Here is a 21,879-nt window from a genome sequence, read left to right as displayed (position 1 = left end):
TGTAGACTGAAAAATTAAGTATCAATATTTACATCAATTAAAAAAAAATAGATATTTAAATTTTTATTATCTTCTGTGCATTTTCAATTTTTGATTAGTAGTTAATTAATACTTAACAATGCAACTTTATGTGCAGTTTAGAAGTCTGAAATCTGAGAGTGAAAGAACCAAGTCACAGTTGTATTATGACTTTGATAAAAATCCTCACACTCTTTGCTTCTACTGAACATTATGGATTTATGGAGCATGTCGATCTGTGCTTGTTGTTGGCTGATATAAATGTTCTTCATAGGCATGAATCTTGATGCTACAGATGCGATGATATCAATGTTCTTGTCGTAGTATAATTTCTGATTACTGGATTTAATGACTTCATTGTTGATCACTCAGGTTTTCTGAGCTGATTGTTTCCATATACTTCTAATTGCTAACGTTCCTTCTCTTACATCATTTTTTGTGCTATTTCTCCATGAGTTTTATGGACATAAATTGCTTCTGTGAGATCTAAAAGATTCCAAGAACAAACTGGATATTGGTGTTGTCGTATAAAGCCTTATGATGGTTGTATGGCCTTTAAGTAATTTAAACAAGAGAAGAAGAAGAAGAAGAAGAAGAAGAAGAAGAGAGAGAGAGAGAGAGAGAGAGAGAGGAGACTAAGCCTTTCCAAAGGGTTACTTACCTGTGCAACCAGAGAAAGAGAAAGAAGAAGAAGAAGAAAACCACCCCACATCCTATTCGCCATCTATGTTAGCTTTCAATCAATCAATCGTACTAATCCTTCAGAATCAGTTGAAATCATGATAAGAAAATTACATATACTACTTGGAGGCTGATCATTCTTTACGCCTATTGATATCATGTTAGAAGTCTACTCAAAAGAAATATCATTTGAGATTTAGTTTCATTTCCCATTTTGTATTTCTACCCCACAAATTTCCATGCATATATAAATATATATTTTTTAAAAATAAATTTCATTTCATTTGTTGTTTCGAATATTTTTTAATATTTTTAAAAAATAAATTTAATCAAATAAGATGAAGGATTGAGATGAGATAGCTAATCTTTAATAGACTATTTATAACTTTCCCTATAAACTTATTACATGTTACATGTGTTCAAGTTATTTTCAATCGAACCGTTAAATGTTAAATTTCAAAATTTATAATTTTAAATAATTTTAAGAATATATATATTTTAAAAGAGCCAAATCGATTCGATCAATCAGTTCAATTCAATTGAATCAAATTAAGGTCTTTGTTCGATTCGATTGACACGATAAGATTTATGAAATTGAGCTCACGATATTTATAAAATTATGATATTAAAATTTGATTTGATTTGATTAATCTGATTGAAATGATATTGAACTCAATCAAATTAATTTTTTTTTAAAATTAAGATTGATTAATCCAAATTAATTAATCGAATAAAAAAAAAATTCACTTAAACTAAAATAATTTGTCATCTTTAATTTTAATTTCGATTATATTCTATTTGATTTAAACAATAATAAAAATAAAGAAACTATTTTTTATTTTTTTTTTAAAGACTAAAGCTTCAACAAAATCTCAAAGAAAAAAAAGGAAAAAACCCTAACAATATCAGAAAATAAAATAATAATAATTAGCATCATCATGTCCACATGTGAGAGAAGAGGAGTGACAGTGTTTGACGGAAGAGAGAAGAGGAAAGAAGAGAGAGTGGGGGAAGAGACGGGAGAAGAGAAAGATGACGGCTCTTTCGTGCATGGAGGAGGACGTGCTGCGCTGCTGCGGCAGCAAAAGGTTCGCCAAGGAGATGGTCTCGGCCTCCCCCTTCACCGACCTCGACCACGCCCTCCGATCCGCCCGCGACATCTGGCTCAACAAGGTCTCCCCTTTGCCCTATTCCTAGTTCCTCTTCCCGTTCTTCTCACTAGGCTGTTGTGATTCCATCTCCCTCTTGTTTTCTAATGAATCTTGTAGGTCGACGTCGTCGGATGGCTCGAGGCTTTCGCGGCTCACCCGGCGATCGGAACCACCTCTCCTTCGGTCTCCCAGTTCGTCTCATCTCTCTTCTTCCTTCCCTGTCTAAAATTTTGGCCTCTCCTTCTCCGCTAATTCAGTTGTCGGATCGGTAATTGGATTAGGTGGTGTAAGGAAGAGCAATCCGCAGCGATGGCTACTGCTAACGATTCCGCCTTGCAGGTGATTCTCCGATGTGTCATTAATTGTTTTACTGAAATATCTTCTTATAATTACGTCGAGTAGTTGTTAACTTCTTCTTTGGTTTTTCAAATGGTAGGAATTGATGGAATGGAATTCTCGGTACAGGGAGAAGTTTGGGTTCGTGTTCCTCATATGCGCATCTGGGAGGGGCACGCCGGAGATCCTTTCTGAATTAAAGGTTTCATTTTTCTGAACAAACTACCGTTTTTCTGAATCATGCTTTCCAATTACTCTCAACAAATAACAGTTTTAATGATGGTAAGATGGAAGATACTATTGCTACTTAAACTATCTTTTCATTGGAATATTGTTAGGTCTTACCACCACATAGAACTACTCATCAATGTTTTGTCTACTACCTCTACCAAGAGGCTCTTTTATCCTGTGCTGTGTGTTCCTGTGGTTATGTATGCGCATGCAAGGATGGATCTTTATCCCGAATGTAGCTGCATCCAAAGACATCTGAAAAATTGAAGTTCTTTATGCTTTGGAGATTCTTTTTTTGTCTTTTTAATACCCAAAGAGTGACACCCTTAAGCCCTAATCTGTAGAAAGAGTAAGAAAAAAGGGGATCAATAACAAGAAAGTAGGTTGACGTTGTATTTCTACATCTATTGATATATCGGAAATCGGAAAGATGCCAAGTCACTTGTTTAGAAGTGTTAATTTGATATAGTGTTCTTGAATGTTTTGGCAATCGATAAGGATGGTTTCAAGGATCTAGAGAAGAAATAAAGATGGATGGTATGAAACACTCTTGGAACAAATTTTCATAGAAGAGTCAAGAACTCTTTGTTGGACAAATCCAAGCTTTCATTTTCCTCCTATGGCATTGCCTCAAAACCTATGTTGATAACTGTAGACGTCCACATAATGGAAGCTCTTTGAGGGTCCTAGATGCTAAAGAAACTTTTTTGGTTAAAATATGTTTTTTTAATTATAAGGAACTGATTCTTATGCTCTTATCATTTTCTCTGTACCTGGTCAGAAAATATTAACTCGTTTGCTAATTTGTGCTTCTCTCTTCTGCATATGATGCAACTTCTCCATATTTTATCAACTTTGAATTAGCTAAATTTCACTCTTTGCAAATGTTTCCAAAACTTTATATGAAAATGTTCCTCATGCGGTTGCTTTAGGAGAAAGAAAAGGCATCTCAATCTGGTGGAATTGTTTGTAGGTTGCCTGTGAAGAAGTGGCTTGTCTACTTGATATTCTGTGCATTGGTTGTCATTCAGTTCATTTGACATGATTATCTATTCGTTGTTGTTCTCTGTTAACCACTGTGGCATGTACAGTTGTTCATTCCTCTTATGCATCTAGTCCTTCAAATCCTTGGTAGTTTAGGCTACTTATATTGTGATGTTATGTAATTTAAATTTGTCCCCATTTCAGAAATGGGTCACTATTGATGTGAATAACCTTAATATGACATGAGCATGTCGACACTAATTATATTTGATTTCTGAATTTATTATCAATTTAGGTGCAGCTGATGTTGCATTCTCTTCTTTGACAATTTCTGAGTGTATCTATTGTTAACCTACTGATTTTACCTTGCTATAGAAACGCTACCTGAATAGGCCCATTGTCGAACTTGAAATAGCAGCACAAGAGGAGATGAAGATAACTGAATTGCGTCTTGCTAGGCTTTTTAATTCTGATGCTGGATCAAACATTCCAGTCACAACTCGTCTTCCTGTTAGTTCACCAACTAAACCAGAAGGTAGTAACCTCTTCATTTTCCTGATGTTTTAAACAAGGACAATATATATTTTTTCCAGTTATCTTTGTCACACAATTGATCATTTTGTTCTCACTTTTACTTGTATAACTGAATGTATATAGGAGTTATTTGAGAATAAATAATTGCTGTTGAAAATCAATAGTTTAGATATGAGAAACAAAGCTGTCAATTGAGGTTGGGCAACTCTGTATATGTTGTTACAAAAACAATGTTTGGTCAGATGAAGACATGGAAATTCATTCTTAAAATGTATTACTTTGTTCATCTGCAAATGTCTGCGGTTGTTCTTGTTCGTTAGTTGAGTGATAGATCCTGCTTAAGGAAACGAAAAACCGAGATAATGCATATACTGTAGAAAATTGAGTTTAAAATAGGCTTTTTACACTATGTTTTGTGTCTTTTTAAAGTATGTTCTATGGGTGCAATCATACTACATTTGATTATATATATGGAAATTGGATCTTAGATTCTTCATATTGTGGAATCCAGTGATTAGAGATAAGGACATGTATTAGTTTTGCCTGAGTGTGGTTAAGATGGATAGATCACTTGCACACTGTTATGCCCATTTGCACATATCCTTTATATTCTTATAGATTAGTGGTTGGGTAGATGCAAAATTTACTGAAGAAACTCTCATGTTGCTTGAAACCATTAGGAGTAATCTAGTCCAGAGGAAAGAAGGATGGACATCTTTCTCAGCATGGTTTCTCTTTTGGGAACTTGCTAATTGCATCCGGAGGATGGTTAAGTGGTCTGTATGAATTATTTTCTTTGGTTAATTATTTTCTTTGGTTTGCAGTTTCTCAAGACCTCTAGATTCATCATAAACCATTGGTCTGTAAGTGGTAGTCCCTGCTGCATGTGGTCCAAAGTTTATTCACTGGAATGAACATATTCGATCTTATCTTACTGCCTAGTTCGACTTTTTCACTCATGTTAGATAGATATATCATATAAGTTTAGGTTACTGTTTACCTTGAGCTATTTCAATTTAGTCAATCATGGAATATCACAAGAGTCCCTTAGTTGATTCCACATTTTCATTTGGTCTGTGAAACATCTTTTTTGAAAACATATGTGCCACTTTTTTCTTTATGATGACAATGTTTAACCAGAGACAGTGGTGATGCTGCATAAAGAGTGTGTTTAACTTTGCTGCATTTACATTCTGTTAACTCCGGCAAGTCAAATTAATCTAGCTAGTATAACTTCAAAGATTCCAGTTCTGTTAACTTTGCATTTAACTCATGCTTCATCCTGACAACTCATGTTTTGAATCTTAAAAGATCGTTTAGGAATCATTGGAGCACATATTATGGCTATTCCTAAGGTACCTTCCAGTAAAACCACTGAAATTTCAGGTAATAGCCACCGCACTCGTCCTCCCATCACAACCCATGTCCTGGATGTTGCCCGTGGCTCTCCAGCTTCCGGCATGGAGGTTCACCTTGAAATGTGGAAAGGAACTCAGCAGCACCCATCATTTACAAACAGAGAATCCACCGACTGGATGTTGATAGGCTCTTCGACAACAAATACCGATGGACGCAGCGGCCCTCTGATGGGCATCGTTGACCATATAACTCCTGGCTTTTACCGGATAAGTTTCGACACCGGTAAATATGCACCCTCTGGCTTCTTTCCTTATGTCAGCTTGGTGTTTCAGGTCAGAGAAAACCAGATAGCAGAACACTTTCATGTTCCTCTGCTGCATTCACCCTTTTCATTCACCACATACAGGGGGAGCTAGATATGGTACTCTAGTTGGGTAACAGATACATTTCAAGGAAACCTATCAATGTTACTTTGTCGTATCGGAAGTGTGTATGCCAGGATTGTATACAATTCAAACAGGTCTAAAATTCTTATCTTGGTGTTTGGACAAATATTATTGATCATGCTTATCTGTATCTCGTTCAACAGCCGCTTGTGTGACAGTGCCTGAGCCTTCTAGTGTGCTCTTTGACAGGATCTAGTCGACCTTTCTCACTTTCATGGTGTGCAATTCTCTTTGCTTTGGTTTCTAACTTATTTTTGACTGTTTTGACAAATCTAATTCTTTTGCAAAGGATTAAACTGATCCCACGATCTTACGATAAATTATTAAAATTTTATTTTACGCTCGTAATACAATATATAATTTTTTTCAAATTGCAGCAGTATAAGTCCAGTTTGTTTCTCCTAAATATGATCATATCAATTTTATTGGAGTTGTATTTTGTACCTAATTTTAAACTCAAAATTATCATAAATCTTGCAAAATATGTTTATTTTTAATGGTTTATGAATTTTAAAAATAATTGCTATTCTAAGGGGCATCATTTTAATTAAAAAGAAGGGTGTGTTTTACGGTTCCTGACATTTTAAGAAAATTCAATATATCAAGCGGCATCATTGTAATTTCACTATGAGCAGGGAAGCATATCTGACATCTTAGAAACTCGTATCAAAGACGACATCCCCTTCTTCCTTCCCTTCTCCCTCGATTTGGTTCGGTCCTCAATCCTTCTTGATCGCTGGTTCATTTGGTACGGAAGTATCTTTCTATCAGATATTTTCTTTGTCTTTGATCCTCCACCCCCCCCCCCCCCCCTTCTTTCACCGGTTTCTTGATTGCGAAGGGAAGGTTTTGGCTTTCGAACACGTCATGGCCTCGTCCTCACAAAACGCTAGCAACGACGGCACAACCAATCAGGTGATCTTTTCCAGTCTTCCAAGGGAGCACTGGCCGGGTATTTATGTTTTTCGTTGAATTTAAAACGTGGGTTTTGATTGGCCACCTGAAAGTTTCGTTCTTGGTCCGAGAAACAAATGCAAGAAAGTGGCTTTTTGGTGTGGCCGATGAGGAGAACTTCTTGTGAATTGTGTGTTGTCTACTTATGAGAGATAATGCCGTATGATATTAGACAAGGCACGATTGTTGGTCTTGGAATCACACGCTCGTAAGACTTTCTCTAGTATGGTGTGTGTTGTGTGAAGGTGAAGTCGAAGATAAACCTATTAGGGGGTAAACATAGTATGAGACAACAACACAACGAACAATTAAGGCACCTCCGTAAACAAGATTCTCAGTAAATCATTATTTGTTGGTCACTTTTTTCCGTCCGGTCCCTTTTTTATAATTTTGTTGATTTTTTAATAATTAAATGGTCATTGGTTTAGTGCTAGATTGATTTCATTTATCACAAATGTCACAAGGCACTAGGGTTTTTTGCTCAATTTACTGGATCGTGAAATTGTTCCTTTGAGGTCGATCGCACTATGCTTCTGAAATGTGTTCCTTGTATTATTCTCAACTCCATATTAGTGTTCTCCAAATATTGTTGTTTTTTCACAGTATTTTTGGGGATTTGATAGGTTTTGGTAGAAGACTGCCGGTTTACAAGGATATTGACACTTAACAGGCCTCGACAGCTGAATGCTCTGTCTACTCCAATGGTATTTCGTGATGTTCATTTCTTTTAATGTCTTCTATAAAGAAATAACTGTCTGCAACTTCAAGGATTCATCAAATTTCTTCATCAGTGGATACGCATGTGATTGACTCATTGTTGAAAAGTATAAATTTGGATATGTCTGGTGATTTACTTATGATGTTTTCATATCTTTTGCCTGACATAATTACACAATAATGTATGCTTTAACTCATAAGTTATTGTTTGTCATATGCGTAAGTTCTTTGCTCTTAGCTCCATAACTGCTGAGGCTACCAGTTATACCAAATGGACATGAAAGAATGAATTCTTAAATGGTTTAATGGAATTTAAAAATCAAAACTTTTATGGGATATTTTGGCTAACATAATAGAAGCAATTTTCCATGAGCAGGATTGATTTATTAAAACTTTCAAATTATCCTATGGAAGTATCTGAAAGATCAATTTTTGGAGTGAGATGTGTTGTTTGTTATTGAGGACTTATTAGTGGCAGTGCAACCCTCTCAGAGTAGTAATTTTTCTGCCAAAGTATTTTAGGAGTGAAATGGTGCTCTTTTTAGAGGATGCTGAAATTAGAATAAAGAAGGAAAATTTTTTATTCAGGTATGATACTGGACTTACTACGGGTGTCTTATTAGTGTATGGAAGAGACTCGACGACTGTGAAATTGGAGTTCAATAGATCATCCAACTCTATATGTAACTTTAAGCAAAAAGAAAAATAAGAGCTGGACATTGCTAGCAACTTGTCCAAGAAAATGATTCATATGTACTTCTGAGATGATGGATGTCAGAATTTAAATGGACATTTTGATGTCAATTCTATTCAATTTCAACCATTGTTTCAAGCAGCCTATGCAGCTGCATATGAGAGCAATCATACGATTGCTTCTCATTTGGCTTGTGTGGTCTTATTTTTTGTTGTACTACCTATGTTGTGAAGCTGCATGTTGCCATATTTAAGTTAATAAATATGAAAATAAAGTTTGGTTTATATTTTTATTTTGTTGTTTTTATTTTTAGTACTATTTTGTAATTGATGAAATTTGTGGTCCTTAATAAAGTAATTTTGATCACTTAGATCCTTGTAACTCACTACTGAAATAGCTTGACAGATGAGTACAAAATCATCCAATAAAATTTTGCTGAGCTGTATCACACATCTCCTGTTATTATGTTTACAATATTCTAATGCATTTTTATAATGTATCTTCAGTAAAAAAAGGATCCTCAGCATGGCTAATACTGTGTATGTGACCTTGAGGTACCCTATGTTTGTTTTGTTGTGGACTGCAGCTTATGTTATACATGCAATATCATGATTTTTATCCTATGCGCCACTTGTATGTTTTTGCTTCGAGTTGAATCGTTTGGAGAATTTATCTGGCTCCTTTATATGCGAGCTCTATTATTTTTTTGATGTGGGAAGCTGAATTGAACATTTTTTTATTTTATCATCACAATATGAAAATTCTTACGAAATAATTCTGGTATAATAATTCTTTTCCAGATTATGAAGCTACTGAAGCTTTTTGTTGCTTATGAGAAGGATTCTGATGTCAAATTATTGATAGTGAAGGTAAATTAATAACTCATCTAGTACTAATTTACAGAGAATGTCAACCTTCACTTATGTTGCCTTTTTTAGCTTGTGCATGTGAGAAATACTTCATTAGAGCTAGAAGCACTAATTCATGGCATGTCTATCATCTGAAGGAATTCCAATAATTCATAGAGATCAATTCAGATAGCCAATCACTTAAGGTTTTTTTGGCTATTTGGATTGCTCATGTTTCCTTGATGCATGCTTTTCGGTCATAAGGAAGCAACAACAAATGTGATAAACAATGATGGTTGGTGCCTCCAGTGTTCTGTAGGACTCCACACCAATTGATGAAATTCTTGCTATGAGATTCAGTAATTCCACACATTCTACTTCTCATCTTGAGTTGTCAGATATTCGTATTTATCTCGCTTTCTGCAAATATCTGGGGCTAGTTTCACATTGAGGTGTTGAATCTCTACTAATGTTCAGGATAGATGAGAGTGCTTTCTAGCTTTCAGTTGGAGATAAAGGTGCGTGTATATGTGTGTGCAGCGTGCACGTGTACGTGTGTTTGTGTGGATGTTGATGCAAACAATGATTTTGAAATAAGAAGGGTTCAGTTTTATTACCTTTTTTCTGGTACTGGGAAAATCTTAAATTGGTTACAACTAGGTTATAATTTGTAAAAAAAATTATATGCATTGAGCTCTCCTTTCCATTTTCTTGGTGGAGCCAACTAGGGTGCTAGAACACACTTATCGTAGCATTCTTATGGTACTAGGATCCATGTGCTAAATTCAGTTTTTGGTAATATTTTAATGGGTTATAGCTTTCAGGGAAATGGAAGAGCATTTTCTGCTGGAGGGGATGTTGCAGCAGTTGTCCAATCTGTAACTCAAGGTAGATTTAATTATCTGTGTTGCCTGTCAAGGGATGAGACCAAGTCTAATGAGAAGGTTTGGAAGGTGCAGTGACTGTACCTGTCATTCTGACTGATGTCTAAAGACTCTAAACTATAAACTACAAGCTTGCTAGGGAAATTTGCTATGATGTTCTAAAAGAACCTTGTTTCAAAGTTCTTTGTTCCAAGTTGAAACATAAATATGTTTTTTTCCCTTCATCCACTTTCTTTCAACTGGGATTCTTGCTATCATTCTGTCAGGTCATTGGACTCTGGGTGCAGAATTCTTTTGGAATGAATATACCTTAAATTACATAATTGCAACTTACAGCAAGCCTCAGGTGACTTATCCTCTAACGTTTTATTTTTTTATTTGTGAATGTCATTTTTCTAATGCATTTCTTAGAATCATGTTAACCTACAATACCATGTTTGAAGGTTTCTATTCTAGATGGAATTGTCATGGGTGGTGGGGCTGGCATTTCAATACATGGTAGATTTAGAGTTGTCACAGAGAAAACGGTATGTTTCTTTAGCTAATGCATGACTGGAACATTTGCCTTTGAAGTGAAAGTAATAGTTAACTATTACTTAACTAAGTTCATGCTTATTATGCTGTTCGATTCAATTTTCGCAGTTAACCTATGTTTTTTAACTTTACCGAGGCAGTAGCAGATAGGAAATTTACAAATGGGTTAATCAGAAACAAGGTCATATACTTTTGTGCATATTTATGAATGTGATAATATCCAAAATCGAAATCTCATCCTGACTGTTTTGTAATATTCTTTTAGCAAGTCACTTTTGTTTCCACCGATTGCTTGTCCATTTAAATCAGGGCTTTTTTTTCAGCCTGTCAAATGATAATTAGGGTTTTGTCCTCCATTATGCACCAATTCATACTTGTAATATGTAATTTGATGATAAAGTTAGAACCTTGTACATGAGACTCTCCCGGTGTGGGGCCTGAGGGGAGGGCCAATATATACATTCTTTATCCTAGAAATAAATACAGTGACTATTTCATGACTTGATTCTTGGTCATCCACGTTGCAAAGAACTACACACAAGTTCTTCCACGATGTTTCTGCTTCTGTTTGGTGCAAAATTTTCACAGGTCTCCATCCACTACATTTTATGCCTACTTTTTTTTTTTTTTTTTTGCTGTTTGTGTGTTTTATGGTTGTTTTATGCAAGGTTCGTGAAACTAGTTTGTACCGTTGTATAGACCAACCATTGGTACGATATGTACCAAGGGATGCCAATGTACCATATATTGGTATGCTTGGGTGTATCGACAGTATAGTAAAATTATTATTAAACATAGCTCCTAAATTTTCTAAAAAATAAAAAAAATTGGATAAGGGTTTTTAAATTGTAAATAAGTATAAATTTAGTATAATTTTATAAAAAATAATCAAAATTAGGAAAGAATAATGATACATCTTTTTAAGCTTTCAGGAATAGCTTTGTGGTATGTTTCAGATATTTCTTTCGTTAATATTGAATTATCTACAAAGAAATGATTTGAATTGTTAGATTATTTTTAAACAACTTAAACTTTAAGATTTAAACGAATCAAGTAATTAATCGACGGATATTCCTAGTTCTATTACCGAAAAAAATGACGGGACTCCACGGGCGGTGGATTGGGGTCCTTGTTCCTATGTAACTGTATATCAATCTAATACATTTGTCATACCCAATCCTGAAATTGATCCCACGGCATAGTATACTGATATACCATATGTCATTGGTGCAACAATGTGGTGATGGTCGTAGTCTAATCATCGTGAATCATGTGTCCGAGGTGACTCCTGAGACAAGGATGGTTGTGGTATGTATTCGTGTGGAGCATGGAGAATGTCAGAACTTCTATTTTTGCCATTGATCTACTGCTTCATATCATAAGATCGATTATCATACTGTTGCTCGGAGAAGTATGACCATCATCATACTGCTGTTGACTATAAGATTCTCCATAATATGACGATTGTAAATACAATGAGCTTCGCTCTGTGTTTACGTCGAGTAAGCTCTATCGCATTTGTTCAAAATCATTCACTGTTTTTCCCTTCCCATTTCATGTATAAACTTGACTAGTACCTTGTTAAGAGATGTGAGTGATAAACAGTTTGGGTGAGTTGAAGAGTTTAAGAGAGTGAAATGGGTTGAAAGAGGGGGGAGGAAAGGGTTTAAAAATCCTTTCTTATGGTTGAAATAGTCAAATTGACCGTTTAAAATAGGATAATCTGAGCCCTTGATCATTGACGGTCGAAAATCGATCGTTACTGATCGGTACAGATCCTGTATCGCTCGATACAGGCTCATGTAATGGGTATCACCTGGTAGAGGGTGGTTCATGCACCGATCCCTTATCGGACCGGTATGTACCACCCATTTTGAGCGGTACAGCTCAGTACGATGAACCCTAGTTTTATGTAATTATATAGCAGGCAACCACTAAACTTGGTATGTTATCGATTAATAAATGACATGTTAAGTTGGGTGGAGCCACAACACGTGCATTGGTGTGGTTGCGTTTCTGCTTAATTCCATTGATACACTTTTTTGACCCTCATAATCCAACTTGGCAAACATGATAAAGCTACATTTTCAAATCCTATAATGTAACATGTTTGAGGTTTCTCTCTTTTTCTTTCATCACGTCAGCATTTTACTGTAGTTTCATTTACATCAACCTATTTTGTTTTCTCTACTGCATAACCCATGATAACTTTATTTTCACATTATTAGTGAATTGCCGTATCTGCTGTGTTAATTGTTACTGGAAGGAAAACTAGTAAAGATGTATGCCATTTTATTTATAGTATAATCAATATATGTATTTGCTGATATTATAAATTTGATCATCCCAAACATGAATACAAGTACTTTGATACATGGGTGGACCGGATATGTGGCATATTTAAATTCATGATGGATCATGTCCATGAAATCCTGTGTTTGTTTGTATTACCTACTCAAAGGATCAACTGAAGTACCAGTCATATATTCTGGTGCAGGTTTTTGCTATGCCAGAAACAGCACTGGGATTCTTCCCAGATATAGGCGCTTCATATTTTTTATCAAGGCTTCCAGGATTCTTTGGTAATTCTAACTTATTTGTCATGTATGTCATAATTCATATTGTAACACTAGATCAAAATCTTTATCGCACCTTTTACTTCAGATTTCTATAAATGTTTGATTTTGTCCATAGCTTCACTATTTTGTTTTAAAATCTGCTAAGAAAGATATAGTAAACAGCCTTTTGTTATTGCTTATTTATATTCTCAAGATCATTGAGATGGCCAATAGGAATCATTTTGTCTTACATCTTGGTTCATATGATGCATGAGTATGAGTATATAGTAAACAATAATTTAGTGCATGTGCTTATTATATGCATATGTGGCAATTGTTTGTTGTTTGGTAAACTGGAAGTATCAAACAATGCATTGTATTCTTTTGGTATGACAGCACATTATGCTTTTTGGAAGTATCAAAGAATGCATTTTAATTTTAGGGCAAAACGAAACATTGTGCTTTCTTTATTCAATTCTTTCCACCTTCTCTCACTCATGTAAATCTACTTATGAGTGCAAGTAGAACCTGATATTTTCATCATTAAACTTTTTCAGACAATTACAAGTAGAAAAGGCAGTCAACTGAGTTAGTAGGATCTAGCCAGATATATCTTTGGAGGTTTTGCTGTCATCATGGCATTGAACTAATTTTAATTATATTTCTGTTGTTCACATGATGTACTCTCAACAGATAAAAACTCAAAACTCTGCCTCTGACAAGTAGGAAGAGGGATGTCTGCCGCTGGATCAACCAATTGAGTATATGACTGACTGAAAGTTCAAATCATTTACAACTTCTTCAAAATTTGTCGTGATAGCTATCAAGTTGTGATAAGGAAAAGGAATATAATCTGTTTAGTAAGAAATAAAAATAAGACTTATAAAGACTTGAACATTTTGGTTATTATTATCATTATGTTTTGTGTAACTAAATAAAAACTTTAATTGATCTCCTTTTCCCCTTTTCATTCTACACTTCCTCAAATGTTCGGAAAGATTGCTAGATTATCTTTTTCAAGATGCTAATTTAGTCTTTAGCTGAAATTGTTGAATTGAAAGAATGTTTAGACATTTCTTATTGGTTTAATTTAATTTCTGCAGTAAGAAGACTGAAACTTGTCCCTTCAAAATGTAGAATATGTTTGTCCGTTCTGATTTGATGTTTTAATTATTTGGAAGAGCTTATTCACAATCAGGAAAACCTGAATTCTCATGTTGTAATTCAAAAACTTGCTACAATATTTGTAGCTTTGACATCTCATAAAAGAGTGCTGTGAACTCCATAAGACTTGCTATAATAAAAATTTATTTGCTAAGATTATCCTATTATATTCACATGGTCATTTAGGAGCTTCTGCTGTTACGCTTTTGTTCTTTGTTAACTTGACATGCTTTTGAACCTAGTAAATTTTTTGTTAATTTTGCTGAAGGTTCTCAAACAATTCTCTTTGTGTGTGCACAAGTTTACTGTGCCACTTTGTTTTGCCAACAAAAACACTCTTTGGTGGCATTGTTTGTGATTCAGTGAAGATCACTCGAGAGTTGATATGCTGTTCCATTTTGGATCATGACTGGTCATGAAAGTTTCTAAAGGCAGTTCTATTCATCTCTTTACTGTTTCCTGATGTCGTATTTGGTTGTCTCACTGAATCAACTAGAGAGAATACTTGGGCCTTCTTGTGCACTCGAACTCACCGCACTGGATGGTTATCTGATGCCTTTAAATCTCTTGTATGCTCATTTCCTTAAAAGATCCATCGTGCCAATGACAAAGTTCACTGAGAATGGTCGTGGCGGTTCATTTTTAGCATAAAGAAGGCATACACTGACAGTCCAATAACATTTCTCTAAATGAATTTACTAGGGTGGTTAGATAGTCAGACATAATGCATGATGAGAAGACTCCAGTTTCTGATGAGAAGGCATAAGTTCAGTGGCCTCGAGTTTAAAATCTCCACTTGAAGGTTGCCATTCAAGACTCCGAATGTTTTTAACTGTGTTCTCTTTTTGCATCATTGTGGCAGATATTAGTCCTGCTGCCAAGTCTGAAAAGATGCAATAGGGGATTCCATCTATGTCCATGATTCCAGGATGGCCTTTCTCTTGAAATAGATGCTTTAGTAAGTAGTAGAATGGACAGTTTTGGCATTACTAGTTTCAAGGAGGGCAAGATTAGATTTTAAGAATATGGTGACATGAGTGACATTATGATTAAGTGTGAAGGTGGCTTGTCTCCCCCTGAGACAGTGGTGTGACCTTCAACCTCTCTCTCTCTCTCTCTCTCTCTCTCTTTCTTTCTATTGCAATAAATGACTTCTTTGGTTTTTAGGAAATTTTTTATATATCTGGTTATTTTGATATTTCAAAGCTGGTTCAAGATTTCAATCTATATGCATATAATCAATGATTAATTTTATTCTCAGGGGAATATGTTGGCTTGACCGGTGCAAGGTTAGATGGGGCTGAAATGCTTGCATGTGGCCTAGCAACTCACTTTGTCCCTTCTATGGTATGATTTTCATAAGTTACTGTTCTTTTTAGTGTTCCTTTGTTCCTCAATTGACATATTGATCTCATAATGTTCCTGGCTTGCTCGGTTGCTCCTTTTTACTCTTGCCTTGTAGGGACTCATAACTTTGGTTACTTATTTCCATCTATGTTACCAAGTTTGCATAATGTTCTTTAAGTTGTCTTTCTGAAGTCTCAGATTGTATTGATCTCTAGTATGGAGGGTTTTTAGAAGTCTTGATTATGGTGAGAAACGTATTTCTAATTCTTGTTTTGTTAGCTAACAGAATTTGACATACCTGGAAGATTTACTCACTAAGGTGGAAACTTCTGATCCCTTTGTAATCTGCGCAATAATTGATCAATTCTCAAAAATGGTGCCTCTGAAAGTGAGTAGTGCTTATAATAGGTAACTTAATGATCCATTACTCCCCCCTCTCCTCTTCCACATGTTTCATATTTGCTGGTTTGTTCATCTGTTTTTGTTGCCCCACCACAGTGATTTATGGGTGCGCGTGTGCATTTATGTTAAGGGTATCTGGCATGTATACATGTTATTGAAACATATGTAATTCACCTACAGTCAGCTTTCTTGAAACAATCTCAATCACTTAAAAAATATGCAAATCTAGTTTGATATGATGTGATATTTTCCCAGCTCACAGTGTTGTCAGCCGTTTTGTGTTCTATTTTGTTTCATGGATCTGTTGGAGTCTGAAACAATTGTTGGATTTGTTTATGAAGCTTTGCATATGCTGCAAAATTCTCAGAGATTTGGAAGTTCTTGGATCTTTTTTCATTGAGTTATTAGGGATTGTTATTTCACGATATTCTTTCCTTCTTTGTCTTCAGATCTTTCTCCTATTTATTTTTTATTGTCCAGGCAACAACAGATTACGGCTTTGTTGTTGTAGGCAATAACAGATTGTATTAGGCATTGAGAAGTAAATTTCAGAGAAAGCAAATCTGGTTTATAGTAAAAAAAATCTTTTGCAGCCTATCAGTAAAATGTTTTTTTTTCTTTTTATTGCATCTGTTTAAGAAACTTCTTTTTTACATCTAAGCTAGCCTTGTAGTAAAGTGCTGATTTTTAGCATGGCAGCCTTCTTTTTTTTCTTTTTAATAAAAGTTATCTTAAGTGGAAGGACTAAGTTTCTTTTTTCCTGGTGAGCTTGGAGAAACTACATGTGGATTGAAAACCAAGTAGGCTTTGTATGAGAAAAGGCGAAACCTTGATCTAATTTGTAACTACATCAGTAAGGGGCATGTCAGTGGGGACTCCATAGTCTTTAGAGGTCAGATATACATGGTCATAATGTGGCAGTGTCTAGTGAAAGAGGACTACTCAGAAATGATAATGAAACATAACATGTGTAAGTGTTATTCATTTTGTCCTGAGTAGCATATTGACATCTTTAAGTTTATGAAGTAAGTTTTTGAGAAATTCGATTAATATATTGTCCTTAATAAGAGTAAGCTTATATTGGTGAACAGATCACTTTATTGATACAACCTTTTTTTTTAATGCTTTTTTGTGTTCAAAAACATCAATTTTTCTCATGCTAAATTCATGTCATTCGCATGCTAAATTTTCTCATGCCTAATTGGTGATCCAGATATGTTTTTGTATAAGCGTTAAAATTTTGCTTTCTACGTCAAATCTATTATTCATTATACTTTTTGTCTCTGTAACAATTATCTACAGTCGTGATATTTTGATCCAACTTTGAGAAATTTGATGATTATCCAACTTTAATAAACCAAATTTGAAATATTTATAAATATGATCTTTGAAGTTCAGACTTCTTTTGATAATGAGAATTAAAAAAACACTTATATGATTCTTTTTAAGACATCCATGATTTGTGCATCGTTAAGCAGAAAAAGCAACAAAGGTTACCAAACATCTGCATTAGTAGTCGTATTAGTTGCCAGCTTGTAAGGTCATATAGGGCTAACCTGAACCTTACCCTAAATAAATGTGTTGGTTAGCATTTGGCTGCCTCAGCATTATGAGACATTATGCTTGAACCAAAACCAATGGGAATCAAGACTTCATTCATCTGATCAGACCAATGTGTTGATCGATTGAACTAAACTTGTCTGGTCTATGTTGGATCAGGTTGACCTGATTCGTCTTTGGGAACAATTCTTTTTTGCACTTCTGTAGGAAGAAAATAGTACAAATTATTCATATAAATGTAGCAGGATCCAAGTAATCTCTGTTGGAATGGATTATCAGACCTGCCATCAATCACGTAGAAGCTTTTTTTGGTGGAACTTTGCTTAATCTATTCATCTTAATTGCTTCTATGATTTTCTATGTTTTGATCTATTCATTTTTAAATCTTCTGTTGTCCTTGTAGATTGGATATAATTGACAAGTGCTTCTCCAAAGAAACAGTTGAAGATATTATATCTGCTCTTGTAAGTCGAGTGACATCTTTCCATGAACATATTATAAACATCAGTTACTTATTTTCCTTTAGGTAACCGTGTTCTTTAATTTCTTCTTTCTAAAGTTCATCGATGGTGCATTATCACCGAGTTCACACCTGGTCAAACTTGCTCTAATTGTTTCAGGAAAAAGAATCTGCTAGCATGGATGATGAGTGGATTGTGGTTGCAATCCAGGAATTGAAAAAGGCATCTCCTATCAGTCTGAAAATCACTCTTAGATTGGTATGGGGCTTTGTGCACTCTTGTTTTGACCCAGTAATTATATCTTTCATGTTTCTGTGAGCCCTCTTCTGTCAACACGCATAAACATTCATTATCCTGAAACCAGTATTTGATTATGTTATTAAGCTTCATGCCTATTAATGGATGGACGTGTATCAAGAGTGAAATTCCTGTATCTGCAAGTTGCTAAATTGGTCTCCCCTTTCCCTCGGCATGACTTGTGTTGACATATAGTTTCATGTGATGTCTTCAATATTTCATGTATAAATGTGTTTTGTTCAGTGTCTGTCGTACCGAGTCGTACCGCCCGGTACGGGCGGTATGTACCGGTCCGACAGGTTGTCGGTACGCGGACCGCTTGGTACTGGTCCGCACTCTAGCAGTGCTACAGTAATACTATAGCGCTTGGTACACCTGGGTGTACCGCTCGGTACACTGTACCGTACCGGTACCGAGCCCAGGTTGAAATACTGGTACGGTACGGTATTGCGAACCTTGATTGTGTTAAACTTTGTTATTATTATGCTGGTCATAGTCATACATATACAACAAATTAATTTTCTAATATGTAGCAAAGGCTGAATGCTGTGATCTATGTTTAAAATATATTAAGTTTTCTACATTAAAATTAATGTTGTTTGTATTTTTTTCATTAAAAAAGCTTATCGTTTGCTTCTATCCTTTGTTTTAAGTTTTATAAAGGAGGTTGCACTCAATGAGGACGACTAAGTTTTGATGCGTGTTTAAGTGTCACCTCTCTTTGGTTTTAAATTATTCATGGAATAGGTCTGTAGAAGTTGAAATTAACATAGCATAGAATCACTTAAAACCAAGGTTCGTAATACCGTACCGTATCGGTATTTCGATCTGGGCTCGGTACCGGTACGGTACAGTATACCGAGCTGTCACGGACAAACTTCTAAACAAGATGTTTGATGTAATGCTTATGTATGTCCGTGTCTTTTGGCATATTCATGCCTTGTACAGCATGTAAAGGGGCGGCCGAAGGCTTAATAGTCCCATTTTAGTTGGGTTGGTGGTCTCTTTAGGCTTGTAAATAAAGGTTGTGTCATGTTGACACGTACGAGAGATTCTCGGTCTGTAATGGACTATTTTACCCTTTGTTGTGCCACTGTTCAGAGCTTGTAAAGACTGTTTGTAATTTGCATTGTCTATGAAGTGTTTTTCAGAGATGTTTGCTTGTGGATCTCGATTGAGGCGTTCTCTCTAGCCCGTTCTTTCTTTTGTTGGTCATAAGGGACTATGGGAGACTTCGGGGAGGCTGACCTTTGCTGACGGACACACAAGGGTGCCGCACGACTTAGGCAAAACTAGCTAAGTCCGTGACAGAGCGGTACACTCAGGTGTGCAGAGTACTGTAGCACTGCTACAGTGCACTCGGACCGATAATAGACGGTCCGCATACCGACAACCTGTCGGACCGGTACGTACCGCCCGTATCGGGCGGTACAGTTCGGTACTGCAGACCCTACTTAAAACTGTTACATGGAATCTTGTGTTGCCATTCACAAGCCGTGTTGGATATGTATTTGTGTTCATATTGACACCGCAAATTATCATTATATCACTACAACATTGACTGAAGATGACAAGCCTTGTTGTCATGTTACAATAAGATTACTCTTCTGCATCCTGACTGACCACTAAGCATTCCTATTAACTTCCAATTTTTATCCTGTCACTGTATTCCAGAACAAGTGCTATATTGGTGTACTTTTTGTGGTCATTATTAGTTTACTATTTCTATTATTTTTATCATCATCATTATTATTGTTATCACCAACTTTTGTGATTTTCATATCTCAATTTCGTCTTTTTGCCTCGTTTGGATGCATGCCTGTATGAATTTCTCAGATGTTTTATGTCAGTGTCACATTTTTCAACTTTGGTTGCTATTGCATTGTTTTGCTTTTACTACATCTGTAGGATCATAGTGGTTGATGAGGGGGGTTTTCTTTCACCTTGGGAAATAATATTAAGTGGTCTTGCACTTGCTTGATTGGTGATAGATGGACATTATCTTTGAAAGACCTACAAATTTAAGCCTAATCAAACTTATTTGATTCAGTTTTTGTTTAACATGATATTAATCTGGATCAAGCTTTTTATATATCAGTGTCTGAGCATGATGGTGCATGTTGCTGACTGTGTGTTGAACTACTACTTAATGCGAGGATCTAGATCAGAGAAGGGAGACTGCAAGGAGTTGATCGATGTCTTATGAAGGATTTCAGATTGTGTTGCCATATATTACGTTTTGAAGCCAGCAAGGATTTCTCAGAGGTACCTCACAAGAAGCACTTTGACATGCTTCCTTTTCTGTCATCTAAAACCCTTAATTCTTCTGCAGGGTTGCAGGGCTATATTGGTGGATAAAGATAGGAATCCGAAGGTCTGGTTCTTTACCGATCTTTAACAAAACTTAAGGTTCCGTGAAACACCTGACGACAAATTTCTTGTAATTGTTATTTGCAGTGGGAGCCTTCTAGATTGGATCTGGTAGATTCCAAAGTGCTTGATCAGTATTTCGCTGAGGTCGACGATCCAAACTGGGAGGACCTAAAACTCCCATCAAGATGCAGCTTAGATGTCAAATTTGTGTCAAAGATTTGAAAGGTAGGTCTGAGGAAGCTTCTCCCTATTGACTCTCTCACAACAAATCAAAGTTATTAGATATATAGAATGTTTAGATGGATTGGTCTTCCTAGGAATATTGATGAATAAAAGGATGTTTTGAGAATGCTAGCTTTACTTTGCAAAAGCTCTTCCTAATGAGTCTAAGATAGTTTTACTTTGAGGTTCATAATTAGAGTTCAGGCTGGTATTGTATTGGTCTGTGCTAATCTATATTGTGTCATTACATCGACACATATTGTTTTAAAAAATATATATATAAAATGTTAGGTGTATCGAATGATATTGGGTCTTTTATCGGATGCATCTGTATCGGATGATACATGTCTTATACTAAATAATGGAACTCTTATATACAATATACCATTGTTGATTTTGGTGGTAAATTATCTAATCGATAAATAAAGTTTGAATGATAAGTACTTTAACAGTTTTATGTATTATGATATAAAATACTTGATGATTAGAGAAAGAATATGGAAATAATTAATATCAATTAAGAATTTGAGCTTCATTATATTGATTGTTAATCTATTCATTTATGACTTATAATTTAAAGTGTTTAAAAGAATATGTTTTTATTATTGGATTTGTCAACAATCTATAAAAAGATATAGTGATGTATGTCTGAGTAGATATCATAATTGATATTTTTGTTTACGTAATTAAATTTATTTATTTTTATTATCATATTAAAATTTAATATATATATTTATATTATATATTATCTTGACAAGATAAATTATATGGATCATTTTGAACTATATTAGGAAGGATTAATGCTGTTGTGATATATAAAAAGAAGTATGATATTGATGACATATATTTGTCATGACTCGGTAGTTAGATTTATTGGATTTATTAGTTCGTTTTATAAAATTCATATGCACGTATAATTTTTTTTTTTTAATTTTTAGAATCTAATTAAATAAAATTATTTTTTAAATAACTTTTTATTTATTTATTTTGATTTTAAATTTTTTTAAATTTTAGTATTTAATAGGTCAATTAAAAAATATTAGATTATATAATCTTCTTTAATTAGATAAGATATATTATAGATATGATTGATTTCTAATTATAATTATCGATCAACAGTAAGA

General features: G+C 34.9%; 2 protein-coding genes across 7 annotated transcripts; both read left to right on the top strand.

The window, feature by feature from the left end:
• The first annotated feature begins 1,661 nt into the window (after window positions 1-1,661).
• LOC103984895 (uric acid degradation bifunctional protein TTL) lies at window positions 1,662-5,880 on the top strand. 2 transcript variants are annotated; one of them, XM_009402469.3, is made up of 6 exons: window positions 1,662-1,872; window positions 1,968-2,041; window positions 2,132-2,189; window positions 2,287-2,388; window positions 3,777-3,936; window positions 5,247-5,880. In XM_009402469.3, exons 1-6 carry the CDS (start codon window positions 1,732-1,734, stop codon window positions 5,708-5,710), a joined length of 999 nt encoding a protein of 332 aa, XP_009400744.2. In that variant the 5' UTR covers window positions 1,662-1,731; the 3' UTR covers window positions 5,711-5,880. The 2 variants fall into 2 exon arrangements, with proteins under 2 accessions (XP_009400744.2, XP_009400745.2); XM_009402470.3 differs by having other exon boundaries at window positions 1,663-1,872; window positions 5,322-5,880.
• Window positions 5,881-6,349: 469 nt separating this feature from the next.
• LOC135583439 (3-hydroxyisobutyryl-CoA hydrolase 1-like) lies at window positions 6,350-21,059 on the top strand. 5 transcript variants are annotated; one of them, XM_065182965.1, is made up of 15 exons: window positions 6,350-6,488; window positions 6,587-6,655; window positions 7,318-7,398; window positions 8,906-8,974; window positions 9,778-9,841; window positions 10,104-10,183; window positions 10,281-10,364; window positions 12,869-12,953; window positions 15,355-15,440; window positions 15,727-15,848; window positions 17,806-17,866; window positions 18,023-18,121; window positions 20,324-20,425; window positions 20,493-20,534; window positions 20,618-21,059. In XM_065182965.1, the coding sequence occupies exons 2-15, from the start codon at window positions 6,608-6,610 to the stop codon at window positions 20,753-20,755; spliced, it is 1,161 nt and encodes a 386-aa protein (XP_065039037.1). In that variant the 5' UTR covers window positions 6,350-6,488; window positions 6,587-6,607; the 3' UTR covers window positions 20,756-21,059. The 5 variants fall into 5 exon arrangements, 4 of the variants coding, with proteins under 4 accessions (XP_065039037.1, XP_065039036.1, XP_065039039.1 ...); XM_065182966.1 differs by having other exon boundaries at window positions 6,370-6,488; window positions 6,582-6,655; XR_010513433.1 differs by having other exon boundaries at window positions 6,366-6,655; window positions 20,259-20,425; window positions 20,618-20,714.
• Window positions 21,060-21,879: the final 820 nt, after the last annotated feature.

The sequence above is a fragment of the Musa acuminata genome, chromosome BXJ1-5 (genome assembly GCF_036884655.1).
Source record: "Musa acuminata AAA Group cultivar baxijiao chromosome BXJ1-5, Cavendish_Baxijiao_AAA, whole genome shotgun sequence".
Classification (NCBI taxonomy): Eukaryota; Viridiplantae; Streptophyta; class Magnoliopsida; order Zingiberales; family Musaceae; genus Musa; species Musa acuminata.
Note: the sequence above shows the minus strand (reverse complement) of the source record. Positions and strands in the feature narration are given on the sequence as shown.

What these genes read in the sequence shown, in the direction of transcription:
- LOC103984895 (XM_009402469.3), top strand. Translation starts at nt 1,732, where the DNA reads ATGACGGCTCTTTCGTGCATGGAGGAGGACGTGCTGCGCTGCTGCGGC. An exon ending in GCGACATCTGGCTCAACAAG is followed by an intron (nt 1,873 to 1,967) that starts GTCTCCCCTTTG and finishes TGAATCTTGTAG; the next exon opens with GTCGACGTCGTCGGATGGCT. An exon ending in AGATCCTTTCTGAATTAAAG is followed by an intron (nt 2,389 to 3,776) that starts GTTTCATTTTTC and finishes ACCTTGCTATAG; the next exon opens with AAACGCTACCTGAATAGGCC.
- LOC135583439 (XM_065182965.1), top strand. Translation starts at nt 6,608, where the DNA reads ATGGCCTCGTCCTCACAAAACGCTAGCAACGACGGCACAACCAATCAG. An exon ending in ACGACGGCACAACCAATCAG is followed by an intron (nt 6,656 to 7,317) that starts GTGATCTTTTCC and finishes GGGATTTGATAG; the next exon opens with GTTTTGGTAGAAGACTGCCG. An exon ending in ATAAAGATAGGAATCCGAAG is followed by an intron (nt 20,535 to 20,617) that starts GTCTGGTTCTTT and finishes TGTTATTTGCAG; the next exon opens with TGGGAGCCTTCTAGATTGGA.